General features: G+C 40.7%; 2 protein-coding genes across 3 annotated transcripts in view; one reads left to right on the top strand and one right to left on the bottom strand.

Annotated features, from left to right (window-relative positions):
* Positions 1 to 219: 219 nt before the first annotated feature.
* On the bottom strand, positions 220 to 804 carry LOC131084963 (putative uncharacterized protein FLJ45355). The gene has a single exon (XM_058026721.1). It carries the CDS (start codon positions 802 to 804, stop codon positions 220 to 222), a length of 585 nt encoding a protein of 194 aa, XP_057882704.1.
* Positions 779 to 18,506, top strand: part of PPP2R5C (protein phosphatase 2 regulatory subunit B'gamma) — a 71,345-nt gene continuing 53,617 nt past the window's right edge. Inside the window, exons 1-3 of one of the 2 annotated variants that reach the window (XM_058025679.1) lie at positions 779 to 829; positions 2,377 to 2,442; positions 17,663 to 17,822. In XM_058025679.1, coding sequence (XP_057881662.1) covers positions 803 to 829; positions 2,377 to 2,442; positions 17,663 to 17,822 — 253 coding nt within the window. In that variant the 5' untranslated portion in view covers positions 779 to 802. Of the gene's footprint in view, positions 830 to 2,376; positions 2,443 to 17,662; positions 17,823 to 18,506 lie in introns of those variants that run through there. The other variant, XM_058025681.1, reaches the window with a different exon arrangement.

Here is an 18,506-nt window from a genome sequence, read left to right on the forward strand (position 1 = left end):
AAGTTATTTGTTTGGACAAAAAATTATCTCTAGTACAGGTGGGCATGATGAAAACATGCACAACCGAACTCAGGCTTTTAAAAGCAATCAAGATATGGTTTCAAAACCAGTCTGTAACTTCCCAAAGTTCACCTTCCCCACCCACATGCTGCAAGCGCATATTGAAGTCCTCAAAATGATGATGGGCACGCGGGATTTGCACGAGAGGGCCAGCTAACTTCAGGCATGCCCTATGTTGGTTTTTGGTTGTTGGGTTGTTTTTTTTTCCCCCTGACGTTTCCGCTCCCCAGTGACGGGTGCCCCTCGCCCAAGAGCGGCGGAGGCAGCGGCTGCAGGGACTCCCCGCTTCCCACGCCACAGGACGAGCCCGCCGGAGCCTCGGGGCCCTGAGGGCACCTCAGCCCGTCCCGCTGCCCCGCTCCTCTTGCAGGAACACCCCGAGGCGCGGCCGGAGCCCGGGCGGAGCGGGGAAGCCGTCGGGAGAGCCACGATCCCGCCAGGAGAGCCCTGGAGCGGCCAGGAGCGCTCCGATCCCGCCGGGACAGCCCCGGAGCCGTCGGGAGAGCCCCGATCCCGCCGGGAGAGCGCCGGGGGCGGAGGCGCCGCCAGCCCCGCCCGCTCGGTGACGAGCGCGAGCTGCGGCCCACGTGACGCGCGCAGCCAATGGGCGGGCAGGGCCCGCTCCCCGCGGGCGGGGGAGGAAGGGGGAGCACCAAGGCCGCCGCGGAGCGGGGGAGCGGCAGCGCGGGGCGGGCGCGGCGCGGAGCGAAGCGGGGCCGGCGGGGGCTGCGCCTCCGCGGCCATGCCGAATAAAAACAAGAAGGAGAAAGTGAGTCGGGGGGGGATCGGGAGAGGCCGAGCCCCGCGGGGAGGCCCTGGGGTGCAGGCCCCGCGGGGAGGAGGGGCCTGGGGTGGGGGGCGGCAGCGGCGAGCGGCGCCCGTTCCCAGGCGCTGGGAGAGCCGCGCGAGGGGCAGCCCCGGGTGAGGGCGGCTCCGTCCCTCCCGCCCTCGCTGCGGAGTGTCGGCCTCCCCCGGGTGCCGGGGAGGGGGCAGCTCCCGGCGGGGCCTAGGCCGGGGGTGCCGAGGCGGGGTCCTGGTACCGTCTCGCCGGCGGCCGTCGGAGGGAGGGAGTCGGTGGAGGGCGGCCGTGGGTTTGGCGTGCGGGGGAGCGCTGGAGGGAGGGGATGGGAAACGTGTCCTCAGCCCGGGCTGGCTGAGGCGGAGCGGGGCTCTCGCTCGGGGCTGGCCCGGGGGCGTTGGGGAGGGGGAAGGGATTATTTCCATGGCAAGGTGGGGGCGTCCGTGCCCACGGCTGCCTGCCCGGGCCCCGTCCTGGGAAGTTTGGCTGCTGCGTAGCTCTGGTTGCGGTGGGGGTTGCGCTTTTGGGATCTCCATAAGTATTCAAGGAGCACTGATCGCCCCTCGGAGGCTTTCAGCTCCTTCTCCTGACAATAGAATGAACCGAGCTTTGGCCCCGCTTTGCCTCGGGCTCCGGGGAGTGATTTGTCTGGCGGCTACGAAAGGGGCTTGCACAAGTAATGATGGCAGAAAACTTGTAAACCCGGCAGGAAGTTAGCTGGATTGCACTTTATTTTGTGTGATAGGCAATTAGCCGTGAGTGGCAGTCAGAAACAGTGAAGTGTGCTGTCCTCCTCTGCCAGCTGCTGTCCCTCTCCACCGCTTCTGTTCAGCTTTTAGTTTGTCAACGTCATTTTAAAATTAGATGTAGGGAGGTTGAGTGTTGAGGGTTTTGGGAGTTGATTGCTTTAAATTTTCCCAATATCCTTGCCCCTTTCGATGTTAAAAACATTGAAACTTTTTTTCACTTTTCTGAGAGTAACAAATTTCAGAAATGGGTGAAGGATTCAAGGTAAGTACAATGCTGTGATGCAGAAAATTGAGTTGTGGGCCTACTTCTGACAGTGGACTTTCTAGCTCCTAGAACAGACAAAATAATAAAGTGTGAAATGTGTGCTATACTGATGCTAGTTTCAAAGTTAAACTAAATATAAATATTTCTGAACCAAAAAACCAAAGACAGCAAGGTAGTAAAACTAAGTAATTTCTTAGACGTGGTTCAAATCATTTGCATTCTTTGTCCCTGCCTGCTTACCTATGTGAAAGCTTATCTTTATAGGTGAATTTTGAGGCATAAATAAAACTCCAAAGTCTTTCTACAGATAAAAAATTATTAAAGCGGCTTTGTAGAGACTTACAGTTCAATGTTATCATCTTCCAGGTAAATTGTATCATTTTTATTCTGCCAATTTTATTACTTTTAACAAGTATCTAAAAAAGCCTGATTCCTTGACTTAAGAATCTATCTAGATCTCCTTAAAAAAAAAAAAACTGAAACTGCAAACTTTTTTTTTTAAGGAACCTGCAAAATCAGTAAAGAGTGGAAAAAGTGGCAAAGATGGACAAGATAACCAAGAACATGAGGTAAATATTACTAAAAACCATAGTAATTTTCACAGTCATTTGTAAAACTTCTAAAAAGTGCTTTAAGGTTTTTTACATTGTAATTTTGACATGATGATAGTTTTGAGGGAAATGAGTCTGGAATTTGGAGCCCTGGTATTTGGTAAGATATAGGATGATGCTTTTAAGGAAGTCAGTTTTATTTAGAGTAAATAAATGTTTGCTTGCTATGGTCTTAAATAGTCATGTATGCCCTTTTTTGGTTATGAGATATACATCTGTCTTATTTTCTGCTTTTATTGTGAGTTTTTGGGCTTCTCTTCTTGTTGCTCAATGTCGTTTTTAGAATTCTCTGTAATTCCCAGAGGTCTCGTCTCAAACTGTCGATGCTGGCATGTCAGTGCAGTGTCAGTAGCCTGGTTTATTGTCAGGAGGCCTTAGGCATAATCAAAGGCTGCCAGCTGTTGTGTTGTGTAGCTCCTTTTGATAGGTATATGATGAAGTGTGCCATTTTTGACTAATTATTCTGTTGATGTTTTTTTCTCCTCCTGCATTTCTCTCTCTTTTGCCCACTAGCAAGGCACAGCAACTTGAAAAGGGATGATTAAATCATTATTTACTCCCTTGCACACGTTCATCCAGCAACTCAGAATTAGTAGTTTTGTTTGATTTGGAAATCCGCCATTTACGTTAATTTCCTGAAATTTCCTTTAAAATGTTCTTAGTAGTTTAAATGGAAAATGATATTCTGAAAAGTTATGTATTTCAGCCTCTGAACAATTCTTGGTACTGAAAGATGATGTTTGAGAACAAAACACTCATCCAGCTTTACTGTTTTTGCTGTCCTGAAATGACTGGTAGGGGTAGGTGGGTTGGACTATTTATTGTATGCAGCTCAATGAGTTCTCATTTGTCTGTTGTGCAGAGTGATTCATGCTACTGTCATAAATCAAGAAGATCATTAAAACTTGTAATTTGTGTGTAAAAGTATTTTGGTAAATTCCTGTAAGAGTGATTGAGTTTTGATGGAGGGAAGCTAGCTACTAGAAAGGATCTCAGCTACCAGGGGAGCTTGTAGAATGAAGTGAGAAATGTATCAGTGTAGATGTTCACAGTGGTGTAAATAGATGTACTTCATTGTGATGTGTTCTGTCTTTGCAGTATATTGCTATGATAATAAAGACAGTGTCACTTGGCCATATTTTTAATTCCTGTGTAGTTGTAAGACTCATTATTATCACCATCTTTGGAGTACATTTGTTGACTACTTATTTTCTCAGGCTTCTGAATGACAAGTTTCTGAGACCAAGACTAATTTTCTTATTTCCTCTTGGTTCTTCAGGATTGAGTGTAAAGCTCCTCAAGATAAGTGAAGAGCTTTGTATGGTAGCCAAAAATGTGTATGTGGGTTTCTTTGTCATTTCTTCCTGTCTTTGCAGATCTAGATTTTTGGGTTTTAAACTTGAAATGTGAGAGAGATGAATGTCAATTGAAGAATGTTTTACTGTTCATCACTGTTTCCTTTGTCCATCCAGGTAGAATTCCCAATGAAAAGTACAGTCTACTTGTCTAGGATACTTGACCATATGTGAGCAGGGGCAGAATGGGAAAGGAACTGGGAATGTTACTGGCACATGCAGTATGGTTGTCATTCCCAGTGGGCATTATTTAGTCTCCATACAGTTATGAACACCTCAGTGCTTGACTCATTATCTTAATTAATGGAGTAATTGCACACAAAATAGTAATGTAGACTTTGCATTCTAACATGGCTGGCTGTAATCCTGCTGGATGTTAGTTGGTGCTTGTATGAGCAGAAAGGAGGCTATTTATTAACATAGTGAAGGTTGAAATATTCAGGAGCATCCTGTTAATGCATTTTTAGGTTTCCTTTCTCTTCGAGAAAGGTTGTTGTCATGTGTTGCTCTACATATGTTTTAATATGGCTTTTAAAAAATCCTCTCCTAGACTATGAGTAGGTTTGGAAATATGGTGGTTCATTTCAGCTTTTTGTTTCTCAAAATGCATTTAATGCATATGCATTTAATGCAAATGAATTTAATGCAAATGGCAGATTGTAAAGACTAGAAACCGCCTGCTGTTCAAAGAACAGGGACAACACAAGCAGCAGCATCCCACAAATACTTTTATTTATAGATACTTTTATAGCACTTAACTAAATTCATGATGCCTTGAACTTCTGTAGATAAAAAAAGTAAAACAGATCTTAGTATTTACAAAAATGAGCATGTGTTTTTCCTGTCTTGCAGTCAGAGAAATGAGGTTTCAGTTGATGGAAGCTGTACAGCAAGTTTGAAAAGGGATTGAAATGATTCCTGGTATACCAGGTCCAGAATGTCCATGCTAAAAGAGGGTGAAAATCACTGAAGCTGATGGTTTTTGCATTAGCAGAGTGTGTTTACTCTAAAGAAGCATTGCTGCATGTGAAGTAGCAGGGACCTCCCTTCTGAATTGCTGTGTGGTCAACTGCTGATGCTTGAGGAGAGAGAATCAGAGTAATGTTTATGTATGATCTTTCATCCTGGTATACTTTCCTTTAAGCCAGAATGTGGTTTAGAAGGTTGTTTAACTGGAAGTTGTGTAAAATTAGTATTAAATTATTAATTATGTAATTGACATTTATATATATTTTTAATATGTATTTTATATTTAGAGATTTTTCCCCCAAAATCCTGCTTAATGTCCCCTGCATAGGAGGACTCCTGTTACTTTGATTGTCCTTCTATTGTTTCCATCCACTGTTCTCCTCTTTGTGACAGAGGTACCAGAAATGCACAGTCTGTATGAGGTGAGGGCACCTTGTCCTTCTGTACCCAATGCCATTACTCCAGTTTCCAGTTGCATGTTGCTCATTTATTGAACACTTAAGAAAAAAGCTAATATGATTGAGCTCCTGTCTAAGCTTATTTTGCAGCTTGTTAGTAAATGTTAATAAATTAGACTAAATAGTTGCCAGACCAGTAAAATCTATTCTTTTAAGTGTAACCTCCTATTTCATCAGTTAGTCCAGCATCTTAGTGTCCTCAGGTTGTGACCAAAGACTCAGTCTGTTGTGTATTGTTTTTCCCCTCTATGGCAATAGTGTCTCTGCTCTGATAAATTCTTTGTTTAACAGTGCCCAAAAACTAAACTTGCACCAAAAACTGATACTGAAAATTAAATCCACCTGGATGTGGTGATTGGCCATTCCATTGGTACCTTGTGGACATACGCCCTGTGATCTAACTGGCTTTTCAATAAATTATTTATCTGCTGGATAAGCTTTGTTTTAGAGTTTTGTTTTGTCACAGGGGTGTGGAGGTCTCCTTTTGAGTGGAGGCAGCAGTAATTTATGGTCAGTCTCATTTGTTTAGAAAAGGTGACTGGGTAATTGTTAATGGCTTAAAAAACATGACCTTTTTCTATCTCTAGAAAAACCTAACCTAACACCTAAAATAATTCAAGTGCAGTACTTTGGCAGTGGTTTTCAAATACTACCACAGAGGAAGGAAGTTAAAATTCTAACCCTACATACTCTTTATTTCTGACTTTTTTTGTCTGTGGGAGGGTAGGTGCTAACACTTGCTCTTTTCAGCAGTCACTGGAACAGTTCAGGACAATTAATTCACAACTGTGATTCACCTGGGGGATGGAAGGGTCAGAAGTAGCTGGTGGCCTTTCATAGGTGACAATAGTCTGGTATAAAACTAGGTGACAGGGAGTGATGGCTTCTTCTGTGTCTAGCTGGACTGGCCTAAATTGGCATGAAAGTTCTAAATTTCATTTGTTTTTATTTTCAATCCAGATGCTAAGTAGTCTGTAGAAGGCAAAGACTATTTTTGTTGTTTGAGAAAGTATTGGCTTGGTGACTATCAGCAAATGAAAACAGAAATTATAACTCGTTCTTCTGCCATGCAGAAAAGCAAACGGAAAACTAATGTGGTTTTGAGAAGCCTCTCTCTGTGTGTGTATTATCTTGTTGTTTCCACGTGCTGTCCTTGTTGGTTCTTTCTGCTTTAAAGGTATTTTGTTGTGGGGTTTTTTTTCTTCTTTTTAATGTAGGTAAATCAAAATGGAATAAAATGCAAATTGTATTAGCCATTTTTCTTGCTGTGCAAGAAATGGATCTATTGATAGCATATGTTGCTGATGTTAGACTGTAATCACTGCTGAGACCAATTTTAAAAATAATTTAAAGTCTTTTAAGTGCTGGTCCATGCTTCTATCCTGCCACTGTCTCACAACCATCGCTTTTCAGTAGGTGTATTACTGTAATGGGTTCCAGTGCAGAAATTTTGTAAGGCTTTGTTTTCAGAAGTTTTTCTTCCCTGCTTTTTGAGGCCTTTTTAATTTAGAAGTTAATTTCTTAAGCTACTTAGCATAGTGGTAATACTTTTCAGTAAATGGATTTTCCAAAAAATTCTAGAAATCTGTTTGTATCTTCAAAACACTTCACACAAGTAATGATTTTCATCCCTCTGAAAGAACCTCCAGAGGTGGCTATCCAGTTTTCCATGGTCACCTTTCCTCTATTAGCCAGCACATGGTGGGGAAAGACTGTCAGTATTCTCACTACTTCTTTAAATAATTCCTGACTATATGAGCACAAAGGATTGTCACTTCCATTAAAAGTAGGAAATTGCTAAAGGAATGGTAGTAGAAGCAGTGTTGATGTTTTTTGCATGGCTTTTTAAGCTGAGATCATATGTGGAAGTATCCTAACATTTAAAGGAAAGCAAGAATAGACAAAAGCAATAAATCCAGCACTATTTTGTGTTAACAGGTTTCTGTGATCAGCTGAAGTTACTTAGAATGTTGAGTGGATATTCTCTATATATGCTGCTTATTTTTCTCATGTTTACTGTTTGTGATTTTCATTGTTGTGCCATTTACCCTGAGAAACAATCATACCTGATCTTGAAGATGGGGACTGTTACGCAGTGTCCAGTTTGAGACTAGAATTTTCTACTTCAGAATTTTTTTAAGTTATTCTTGAAAGCCTTGGCACAAGTAAGTACTAATCTGGCAGTTCATCTAGGCACCAAGGCAGAGGAGGTTGAAGTTTGGGGATTGGGGAGGGGACAAAGTTCTGCAGTTGTTTTGTCTTCCTTGTTAACATGCATTAGGACTGCTCATAAATAATTTCTTGAAATACCTTCTTGTCACAGGCAGGTATTTATTCACTTATGTGAATCACTTATGTGAATGAATCCATCCATCATTTAGGTCATTTCTGTTACTGTTGTTCAGTTGTAGAATCACAGAATGGGATGGGTTGTGTTGGAAGGGACCTTAAAGTCCATCTAGTCCCAGTCCCTCTGCCATGGGCAGGGACACCTTCCGCTAGACCAGGTTGCTCACAGTTCCATCCAGCCTAGCCTTGAACACTTCCAGGGGTGGAGCATCCACAACTTCTCAGGGGAAACTCTTCCAGTGGCTTGCCACTCTCACAGTAAAGAATTTCTCCCTGATATTTAATCTAAACTTACTCTCAGTTTAAAGCCATTCCCCCTTCTCCTGTCCCTACATGCCCTTGTAAAAAGTTTCTGCATCTTTCTTGTAGGTGCCCTTCAGGTACTGGAAGGCTGCAATTAAGTCACCCCTAAGCCTTTCTTCTCCAGGCTGAACAAACCCAATCCTCTCAGTCTTTCTCCTAGCAGAGGTGCTACATCCCTGTAATCATCTTTGTATCTGCCTCTGCACTTGCTCCAGCAGCTCCATGTCCTTCCTGTCTGAGGCTCACACAGCTGGGTGTGGTGTTCCAGGTGGGGTCTCAGCTGAGCAGAGCAGAGGGGCAGAATCCCCTCCCTCCCTCCCTGCCCTGCTGCCCACGGTGCTGTGGATGCAGCCCCACACACGGGTGGTTTCTGGGCTGCCAGTGCCCATGGCTGGGTCATGTGCAGCCTCTCATCCACCAGCACCCCAAAGCCTTCTCAGCAGGGCTGTTCTCCATCTGTTCATCCCCAGCCTGGATGGACACCAGAGTTGCCTGGACCCTGGTGCAGCACCAGCACTTGGTCTTGTTAAAGTGCATGAGATTCACATGGGCTCATTTCTCAAGCTTGCCCAGGCCCCTCTGGATGGCATCCCGTCCTTCAGGTGTGCCAACCCTCACACCATGGGCAGTTTCTGTAACTCAGTAGCACTGCAGTTTGGATACATGCCCTTCACCATCTTTGAGGTGTAAGATTGTTCTTTACTTGTTCTTGCTAGAAGCTGTTGTCCTTAACAAAGAGATACATTTAGCACTGACGGGCGTCTTCATCACATAACAACCCCAGCTGGGCCCTGGCTCTTCCCTTCAGTGGTGAGCCCCAGCTGGACAAGCTGCAGGGCCAGTGCTTTCATGAGCCACTCCCATGCAGTAGTAGATAAAGGTGATTTAAAACTGGTGGTCTTGCATTTGGAAGAAGAGATATATTATGAAATAAATTGAAATTTCAAACAACTTGTCCTCTCGAGTTTGAATCATGGAATGACTATAAATAGACTGTGTTAGACCCATTATGTAGCTTTCTAGGCTATTAGTTTGGGATTTTACTCATAACATTAGCAAAACAGGATTTTAAACCAAAACTGTGTATGAAGTTGGGGTGGATTTTCTCCTGAATCAGTTATAATGGATAGAAAATAAAGTCTGTAGGCTTTGGAGTGGGTTTGTTTAGTTTTAAATTGGTGTGCCAACTTCTTTAAAAAATTAATTTGGAAACTAATTTTTGATCATGTCTTGAAGTTCTGATTTTCTTTCCTAGAGAGATTATTTTAATGGGTTGATATAACCATTAAAAAATACTCGAGTATATACACGTACTTGAGTGTATATACCCTCAGCTATTTACTGAGTAAAGAGATGCCATGTGTTATTCTTAGAGCATCTACAAGACTTTTTGTTTGTCTTTAACTTCTGTAATTTTCCTATTTCCAATTTTTATTGACATCCTGGTGTTTTGATTTTGGCAACTGGAATTTCCTTCTGTCTTCTAAGCAAAGGCACCTTAATACTGAATAGTGGAGTTACCTTAATGGTGTTTGTTATGTAACTTTAACATTATGCTTCTAAAATTAGTGGTGTTATTAAAGTGTACCAAACACTGCTGTATACAAGTATTTTGTTACCTAAAATGGGACACTTCTGAAAACAGGATCTTATGCCCTTCTACTTCTTACACAAGGCTGACAACTGCTTGTGTAACATATGAGGTGTGAGAACAGTGTGTGGTTTAGTGCTTGCTATCCTCTGCTTCCTAATGGTGTTTTCAAGCTCTCAGAATCCTTCCTGAATGGAAGCAGCACAGCAATGAAGGTGAAGGCTGTTCTAATCAAAAGGAGCAAAGGGACTTTCAAAAATGGATACCAGCATTTTGTAAACTGAAAATATCCTTTTCATCCTTTGTTTCAAATTGCTTCTCTTAAACTTTTTCATAAGAGTTAAGGCCTAGCACTCAGAGTACTCAGATGTACATTAACACATTTAATACAGAGTTATTAATGTAGTTACCTCTTGGACAATACAGTGAGAAAAACAGGTAGCTGTCGAATCTACCCATATGTTCACAGACTACAAACATACCTTGTGTGCATTTTCCCCCCCTCAATTTCATTTGAAAACAGAATAAATTTGTAATTCTAGAAGTGGGATGGTAGGCTTTGGGATTTTTTGTTTGTGTGTCCTTTCCTACAACAGGCTTAGAGGGCCATTTACAGAAACCAACCAGCCAAAAGCTAGGAAAAAAATCCTGGCCTATTCCTGAATATGCTTCTTAAAAGATGACTGCCAAATATTATAATTTGCTACACATTTATAGTGACTTTTATATACTTCCTCATCACTTCTCAATTTAGCAGTCTGAAATACTGACAAGTATTTCAGCAACATGTAAAATAAAAGCATATGAGAGCCAAAGATGAAATGATTTGGTGTAACAATTCTGTAGAAACAGTTACAGTTATTATTCACACAATGGTCTGTTTGGAAGAGACCCACAAGATTATCTAGTTCCAACCTGCCATGGTGAGGGACACCTTCCAAAAGACCAGATTCTTGTCATGGACTATAACTCTCTCAAAGAGCATCTAACACAAATACCAAATTGGTGGACAGGAGGCAAAGTAAAAAAAGATTTCAGTATGACTGTGTGAAGTGAGAAGCTTCTATGAATAGATCAGGGAGCACAAAAATATGGACCTCGGTGGTAAAGCCACATGTGAAGTTGCCTTAGCTCATCAGTAGCTGTATATAATTAAAATTTACCGTAGTGTATAGGAGTTGGTGCCTAAAGTGAATGTGTTAGTATGTGATTTCCTTCAAATGTGGGAACCTTACATATCTGTGTGCATATGTGTGTGTACATACATATATCTAAAAAGAACAAGGGTAGTTTTTGTTGGTTTGGGATTTTGTAAAGTAAAAGGATGCTTCAGGCTCATCAGAGAGAAATTATAATGAAAATCAGTAAGTAAAGTAATTGAAGCCAGGCCATCCTTTATCCAGATTCTTCATCCCTGTGTTCGTATAAATGCTTTGAAATAATACTTAGGACATTATCTGGTTTAAATCTTCTTTCATCAGCTAACTGGTGGTTGCAGGTAACAATTTATTTTTTTTTTCCTGAGGACATTTCTTGCATTGAAGTTTTGTGATAGAAGATACATTAGGAACCAAGTGTTGCTTTGCTGTTTTTTGTGAAGTACCAGGTGCTCACTGATGGTGGTGTTTCAGCAAAAACTAAGCAGTGTCAATCCACTTGAAGCCTGAGCCTGGGCATCCTCTCATCTTTGCCACTACTCTGCAACCTTGGGCTGAAGATCTGAGCTCTGACTAAAAGGAATCAAATGTCAGCTTGTTCCTGGAGTATATTAGTTAAAGCAAAATTAAATTTACAGGAAGCAAATGGAAAACAAGCCTTATGCGACTGATACTTAATTGTGAATGTAAAATTATAGTCTGTTAATGTCAAGGATGCAGCACACTGAGCTGAAACATGGGACTGGTTTGGTGTGTTGCAAGTCAGGTCTGTTACACAAAGCTGTGATGATACAATTCTTTAGAAGATAAAATTTGAGTCCTGTGTATAAGCAGCTAACAGGAAATACAAGCAATGCTTTGTGTTGTGAAAAATAAACAGCAGCAAGAAAAGCAGGAAAGCTTCAGCAAGTTGTGGATCAGACTTCTGAAGTGGTTTGTGACAGTAAAGTTTGTTGTGAGCTCCACAGCAAAGAGGCCCAGATGGCCTTTTTGGTGCTTGTGAGAAACATCCCAGGCACTGACACAACTGAGCAGGCTCCATGCTGTCTCTGGCAGAACACTAATGCAACTCCATAGGCAGACATTGAGAACAGCCAGCATAGCACTGCTGTATGGAAATGAAAAATCATAGTTGTTAAACAAGTACTACAGCATAAATCTGTGAGTGCTAAAATACAGAGTTTGGCATTACTATCACGTTGTGCTTATCATTAAAACAGCATAGATACTCAAAGCTTTAGGATGCAGCTCTTGCTGTAATAAAAACATAGTAAGTAATGCTGAGATAGACTGGATAGTAATCTCCAGCAGTAATCTCAACTACTGAGAGTGTTTAACAATAATAAGCATATTTGCTAAAAAGGCAGCTGCAAAGATCATTCTAGCAGCCAATCCAGGTATCATTCTGGCAAATGATTTTGTTGAGGAAAAACAATAGACATCTAAATTGCCATCTGTGTGAAACCACCCAGAGTCTTCAGCACCGTAAGCTGCCTCTCCAGAGACTCCTTCCTAAGATGTCTGTCCAGACTGGCTTGTGGTGGTAAAACTGGTGAACAATAATGGCATAGTAGCAAGAATCTTCAACAAATAACTTCAGAAACCTCGGCTGTCCAAAATGGTACCCTGCAAACATGTTGTTTCCCTGCTGTTTTTAATTGTGTTGTTTATGGATCAGTGTTCCCTTTTATGTACCCAGTGCATTCCATATCAAGCTTTGTATAGTTTGTACTGATTCTCTGTAGATTGAAAATATTGATGTTAAAAATCATATCTACTTGTTCCATAATAAACTCTGCTAGCACATACATGTGCTAGAATTACTGCAGACTGTCTGAAAGCTCTGTCAGGCCTTATCTTTAATACCATTAGTAAAAAGAGTTAATTTGATGTTATCTTCTCAGAAGTCATGTTGAATTGCTGTTGGTAACAACACAGACTTGAAATCAGGTGACACATACTGCTCTCCTGCTAGTGTTGTCTTGAACAACTTGCCTTGGTCTCAGCTGCTGATGTCACCAGCCCACTTCCTGTAGGTATGGTGTGGATATATTTACCAGGCTGATGACAGCTGGGCCATATACCAGATACTATCTGTCCTTGATCCCACTCCAAACCAGTAAATGAAGATCTGCCAATGAGAGAGCTCTGTGGTAGTGTTCAAGAATTCCTGGAGTGTTCTGAGATTTTTCACACTACTTTGAAGTTACTGCAGAAGGGAAAAGACTACGTGGAAGGCTCTTTAGCTGCTCTCCACCCATTTTGACTCCTTGATCTTTGATTTCAGTTGTCATCTCAAGAGATTAAATTAAATTCAGCTTCTCAGCCTAATTACATTGATTATGTATTAAGCCTCAACCTGTTAGCCAAATTATTTTGGTTACATACTGGGCCCTCATACAGTTTTGAAAATCAAGTTGTTGATGTCCCTTTCATGTTTTGTGATGATCTGTGTTTAGTTTCAGTAACCTGTATTTCAATTTCTTTTTAAACATGTTGTAGATGTAATCCAGAATGCTTTCATAGCATTTTCTGAAGCTGCCTTGGCAAGAAACAAGCTCTTCTGGGTGCTGTAGATCAGACCTCTCTTTATCTTAATGAAAAATAAGTCCATGGAGGCTACTTACTATACCAAAAGGAGAAGAGAGAAGGGATTTAATTCTGCATTAAAATAAGCATTTTCTATTTTAGATTCAGACTGATGATTCTTTTAAGTGTTCTGTGCTTTTTTCTCTGTGTACTTGTATTTCACAGGGAACCTTAATCATGTGTGAATCGGTACAGGGTTCACCTACCAGATTCCATAGGCTTTTTCTCAAGGCTTTGCTGTTGCCATTGTGGAATGGTGTGCACACTGATATAAACTTGAATTCAGTGGTGATACTTATTAGAGGGCAGAAATGTGTATATTAGTCTTAGAGTGATCTGTGTAAAGAAACACCATACAGCCTGCTGCCCAGCACTGTTTCTTCAGGCAGAGGATCTCTACTGCCTTGTGCTTAGGAGATCTGATTTTGTCACTAGTAAGCCATCCAGTTTTTTAAGTATTTTAATGACAGATGCATCAAGATGATTTTGCTGTCATTTTCAAATCCTCACCCTGCTCTTATATCTTAGAAAGCAGTATGCAAGCTTGCTGCATCATTATAGAATTGACTTCACTCTAGGCTTGGCTTGGTTTGGCTTTTGATTTTGTGGATCAGAAGGCTTTGTGTCCTTTGGTCTAATTCAGTTACTGTGCTTTGAAAGGTAAGGTCAGACAGAGTTCTTCTGGTTGCCCTTGTTTGTCGAGGTAGCTTGAATAGCATTTCTGGGAGACTGTCAGAAAGGGAAGATGGATTCTCCTGAAAGAATTCCTGATGTACACAGCATGCAGGGTGGATCCTCCTCCCAGGTCCCACCATACTCTCTCTTGTGTCTCAGATAGTTGTCCAGAAGTAAAAGTTACATTGTGGGATGCTTGATGATGATCAGTTTAACTTAAAAACTGGCTGTAACTGTAGATGTGCTTGCTCTACTCATGTCTTTCTTTCCCTGGTTGCAAACTTAGTGTTGTGTTCTTATCTTTACCTGCCTGTATAATGTCAAAAGAGTGAAAGATCCAACTTTGCTCAAAAGAGTGATGTTAAGACAAGGAATGTACCACGTCCTGCTTGGTGCAGGATTCAAGGGATGAAGGGATGCAAGGGCTCTCTGCCTTGGAACTGTTGTGACTGGTGAAAAACTTTCTCTCCTCCCCACCTTTCACTCTATTGAATTAATTTTAAGCTTAGTCATGGCCACTGAGGATCATCAGCTGTATATCTTCAGTTGTTAAAATCAGAATTTAAAAGTTGAAATCACACTTAAGGTGATTGTCTTAATGTTTATTGAAGTATGTATGTAAAGCTCTAGCTTTTCAGAAATAAATTGATCAGAAAACCTGAGGGTTGTGTTTTAATCATGATTTGAAGAAACATTCTCAGTGTGACATTTTTCAGAGCAGTTTGTGCACATTTTTAGATGTTTATCAGAACTTTTAGAATTGAATGTGTCTGTCCATATAAACATTTGGGTAGAAGGGAGTTGTTGCCAGAACAAGGGCAAGAATAGGTATTGCTTCTTCTGGTGAAAGAGAATTGATAAAAAGGTGTCTGTAGCCTGACTGTTCTGGTGCCAAATACACTGAACTGTTCACTGCTGTGGCAGTGTCCAGCACCTACTCTTGGGAGCTGTGGTGTCTGTGGTAGTTTGGTTTGTTCCTGGGAGGAGGAAGCTGAGCTTGGCTCTTCCAGCTGAACTCAAAATCTCTGAACTCTCAAAGAAAGTGTGTCACCTTGAAATCTTTAGCGGATGAATACACAATTGTTAGTCTGAATTTGTTTGCCTTTTTTAAAGAGATGTGGTTGAAATTGCTGAGCTTTGTGGCTTAAGTTGACTTAACTTACTTTCTGGGTGCCCTCCTATCCAATGTTGCTGCAAGCTCTGGAGGACAAGCTCCTGGAGCTCTTCCCTGGTAGCACCATAGTGCCAGTTGCAGAGGTCATTGGGAACAGCTGCATGGCACTGAAATCATGCTTTAGAAATGATTCTGGCAGCTTTCTGGAGCATGACTGAAAAGCAGGGGTGATCATGCTTGATGTGTAGGAAGGAGGAGGAAATCTGATGGATAAATGGTCCAGTGATTCAGGACTAGAATTACTCTGGAGTCATCGCTTCTAGATGGGAAGTTGCCATAGCAACAAAAAATGCTTTCTTTCAACAGTTCTAGTCAGAAATGTTACCCATCCTCTTAAATAACCACTTCTGGCTAATTTTAGAATTTTTCTGCAATTTAGAATTCTTGCTTCCCTGAGGTGTGTGCATGTGTGTGGACACATGACAGCACCTGTTAATTTGAAATGAGAATTTGTTTGGGAAATAGAAGAAACAGGAAAATGGATTTTCCTGTTCTAAGTAATGAAAAAATACAGGTGGCAGTGGAAAGTAGCCAGTTCAGAAAAACACCATTAGGCTCAAAAACAATATTGAAAGTACAGAATCCTGTGCAGTAAAAATGTTTATGATGCATCTTAATTAGCATTTATTGCTTAATACTCAGTAAGTTATTGCTTCCTAATTCTTGGTGCTGTTTTTCTTGTAGTTTAGTCTATTAATATTTTTGTTTGTAATGCTTTTTAAAATTTCAATTAATTGATAGAAATTACCTTGCAGATCACTTGTATTTCAGCATAAGCTTTTTCAAGCATTTAGTGTCTGAGATTGAAAAGTGAAATAGTCTGAAAAATGCAATGTAACAGGTATTACTTGTACATAAATTCTTTCAATTTGCTGATGTATTCCATTTTTACTGGAACAAGTTCTAGAGTGCTTTTGGTAACTGTGACTTACAATATTCACTGTACTGTCTCCCTTTATTTGTTCTATAAGGCTGTATAAGGGGTTTTGCTTTTATAATATTAAATTTGAAAAATGGTCATCTTATATGGAATGAAACCTAAATTTTGCTCTCAGTCATCCTTGATATATCAAGTGCTGTGTGTATAATATAATACAATTGTTAATCTATTCTTGAAGTATATATTCTTTCCCAGTCATACTACTAGAACAAAATTGGAATTAAATTACTTTGAGTTACCTTTTGAGTCTTGGAGACACAAAAGGTAGACATTTATGTATGGTAACATTTCCATGCATGCTGAATGTATACACTACAAAACTATGCAAATTGTTGATGAATAAGCTTTTCTGGAAATACTTTTTAGAACATTAGAAGAAAATTGGTTTCCCTTGGTTTAGCACTATCTCTATGAAAATGCCACAGATGTTATTCCATGCAGGACTGAAACTGCTTTCATACCTATAACACTTAAGAAAATTCTAATTAAATCAAGTCAAACTGCCAAAGTACCAGTGTTACAACTTGATTTCCATCATGAACCCCATTCCCATCTGATTTTTTTCCCTATTGCTTATCTTGTGGGCACTTTCTGAGAAGAATGTGGTTTTCCTGTAAGGAAGAAGTGCCAAGGTATATTTTAAGATGTATGTGCTTCTAGTTTGCAAATTTGAGAAACTTCTAGAGCAAATTAAGGGCCTGCAAAATGAATTACAATATTGCAGCAAGAGGTCCTTGTCAGCTGTTCCTCTATTTTTAGCTTAGATCACTCCTGGATGTTTTATCATTCTAGTAATGAATGTCATGAAATTATTCATATTTTGAAAGTTAACTATTGCCTCCTTTAAACCTGCTTTTCCTCCTTAAAAAAAAAAAAAAAAAAAAAAAAAGGAATGAGAAAGGCAGCACCACAAGTTCTGACAGGCTTTTGTTAATGATGCATTTTATTCAGCTTGAGAGAGAGCAAGTGTAGTCAGTGGAATAACAACAAACTGAAAACCTGTAGTGGGAACCATTTTTCTGGATTTATGTTATAAACTTCATACAGAGGTACAATGACAATCTAATAAGAATTATTACAGTAAGAGCAGCTTGCTTTGAGTAGGCAGTAAACCATGTTTTTGAAGCTGTTAGAGCTACTACAATAGTAAGACTCACTCCTTTAACTTTGTATCAAAGCCTGACCGCCCTGGCCAAGCTTAGGACTCTGTCAGCAAGGCACAGGATGGATAGGCAGAGAAAGGTTCACCTGCTGTAAACAGACAAGTTTCTCTGGTCCCTGTGAAGATGAACTTAAATACCTAGGAGACCTGGACTTCTCACGTGGGGAGAGGTGAGAGTAGCTGAGGAACTACATTATTTGAAAATATCTTTTCACTTGTCTGGTAATTTCAAATAAATGGGCTACTGCATATATCAAGGTGATCTATTCCCATCTGTATGAGGGCTGTGGTACAGAAATAAATGCTGAAAAGATGAGCAGAATAGGTGGCAATACATTCAGAGGATGAAGGATACAATAGTTTCATTAAAAGCATATTCATTCTTCATTCATTGCTGTGAAGATTTTTATTTCTAAGTCCAGCTGTAATTAACTACTTTAATTTCTTTTTAAACAGGTGTCAAACAAAAAATCAAATAGTGCTCCTCCCCCAGCACAACTATCTAAAATCAAAGTACCAGCACCACAGACTGTAGTGAAGAAGGAAAAGCGTCAGAGTTCTTCAAGGTTTAATGTTAGCAATAACAGGGAGCTTCAAAAACTGCCAGCTTTAAAAGGTATGTCTTTCCAAAGTGGAATTACTCTTGTGGGGAAGTTTGGGCATGAGATTGAGAAGCACCTCAGCTGTCATACTTCTAATATCTGGACAGCATACATAATACATCAAGTATGCACATCTGCAAACTGCACATACTTGCACTGGGTGGTTTTTTCTTTTGTTTGATCTCCACTTGAAGACTTCCAGTATGTTGCCTTCTTGGCAATCAGGATAGGCAGTGTCTGTGTGACAGCATATTCACTCATCTCACATAAAAGGAGACTATTTGGGATCTTTTTGCAAAATATTAGGCATCTGTCCTCAGAGCAGTGTACTCAAACCTTGCTTCGTTTGTGCTACAATTTCTCTTGATACTGTTAGAAGCCTGGTCTATCACTATGTATGGGTCTGTTTTTCATGAGCATGGGTCAGGCAGAGTGGTGCCTTTTTAGTGCATATGAATTTTTCCTTTGTTGATTTTAAGGCTTGTTTTATCTCTTAGATTTATATTTACTTCCAACTGTGACAAAAAGATGATGATCATTGATGGGTCTTCTCTTACTAACCCAGGTTTTATCATTTTTATTTGCTCTGAAGGCTTATTTAGAGGAAACAAAAAAAGGCAGTTTTGAAACAAAAAAAAGGCAGTGTATACTGCTTTACAGTGTTCAAGAGTTCAAGATTGCCAGTGAAAGCCTAATAG

The sequence above is a fragment of the Melospiza georgiana genome, chromosome 6 (assembly GCF_028018845.1).
Source record: "Melospiza georgiana isolate bMelGeo1 chromosome 6, bMelGeo1.pri, whole genome shotgun sequence".
NCBI lineage: Eukaryota > Metazoa > Chordata > Aves > Passeriformes > Passerellidae > Melospiza > Melospiza georgiana.

What these genes read in the sequence shown, in the direction of transcription:
- LOC131084963 (XM_058026721.1), bottom strand. Translation starts at nt 804, where the DNA reads ATGGCCGCGGAGGCGCAGCCCCCGCCGGCCCCGCTTCGCTCCGCGCCG.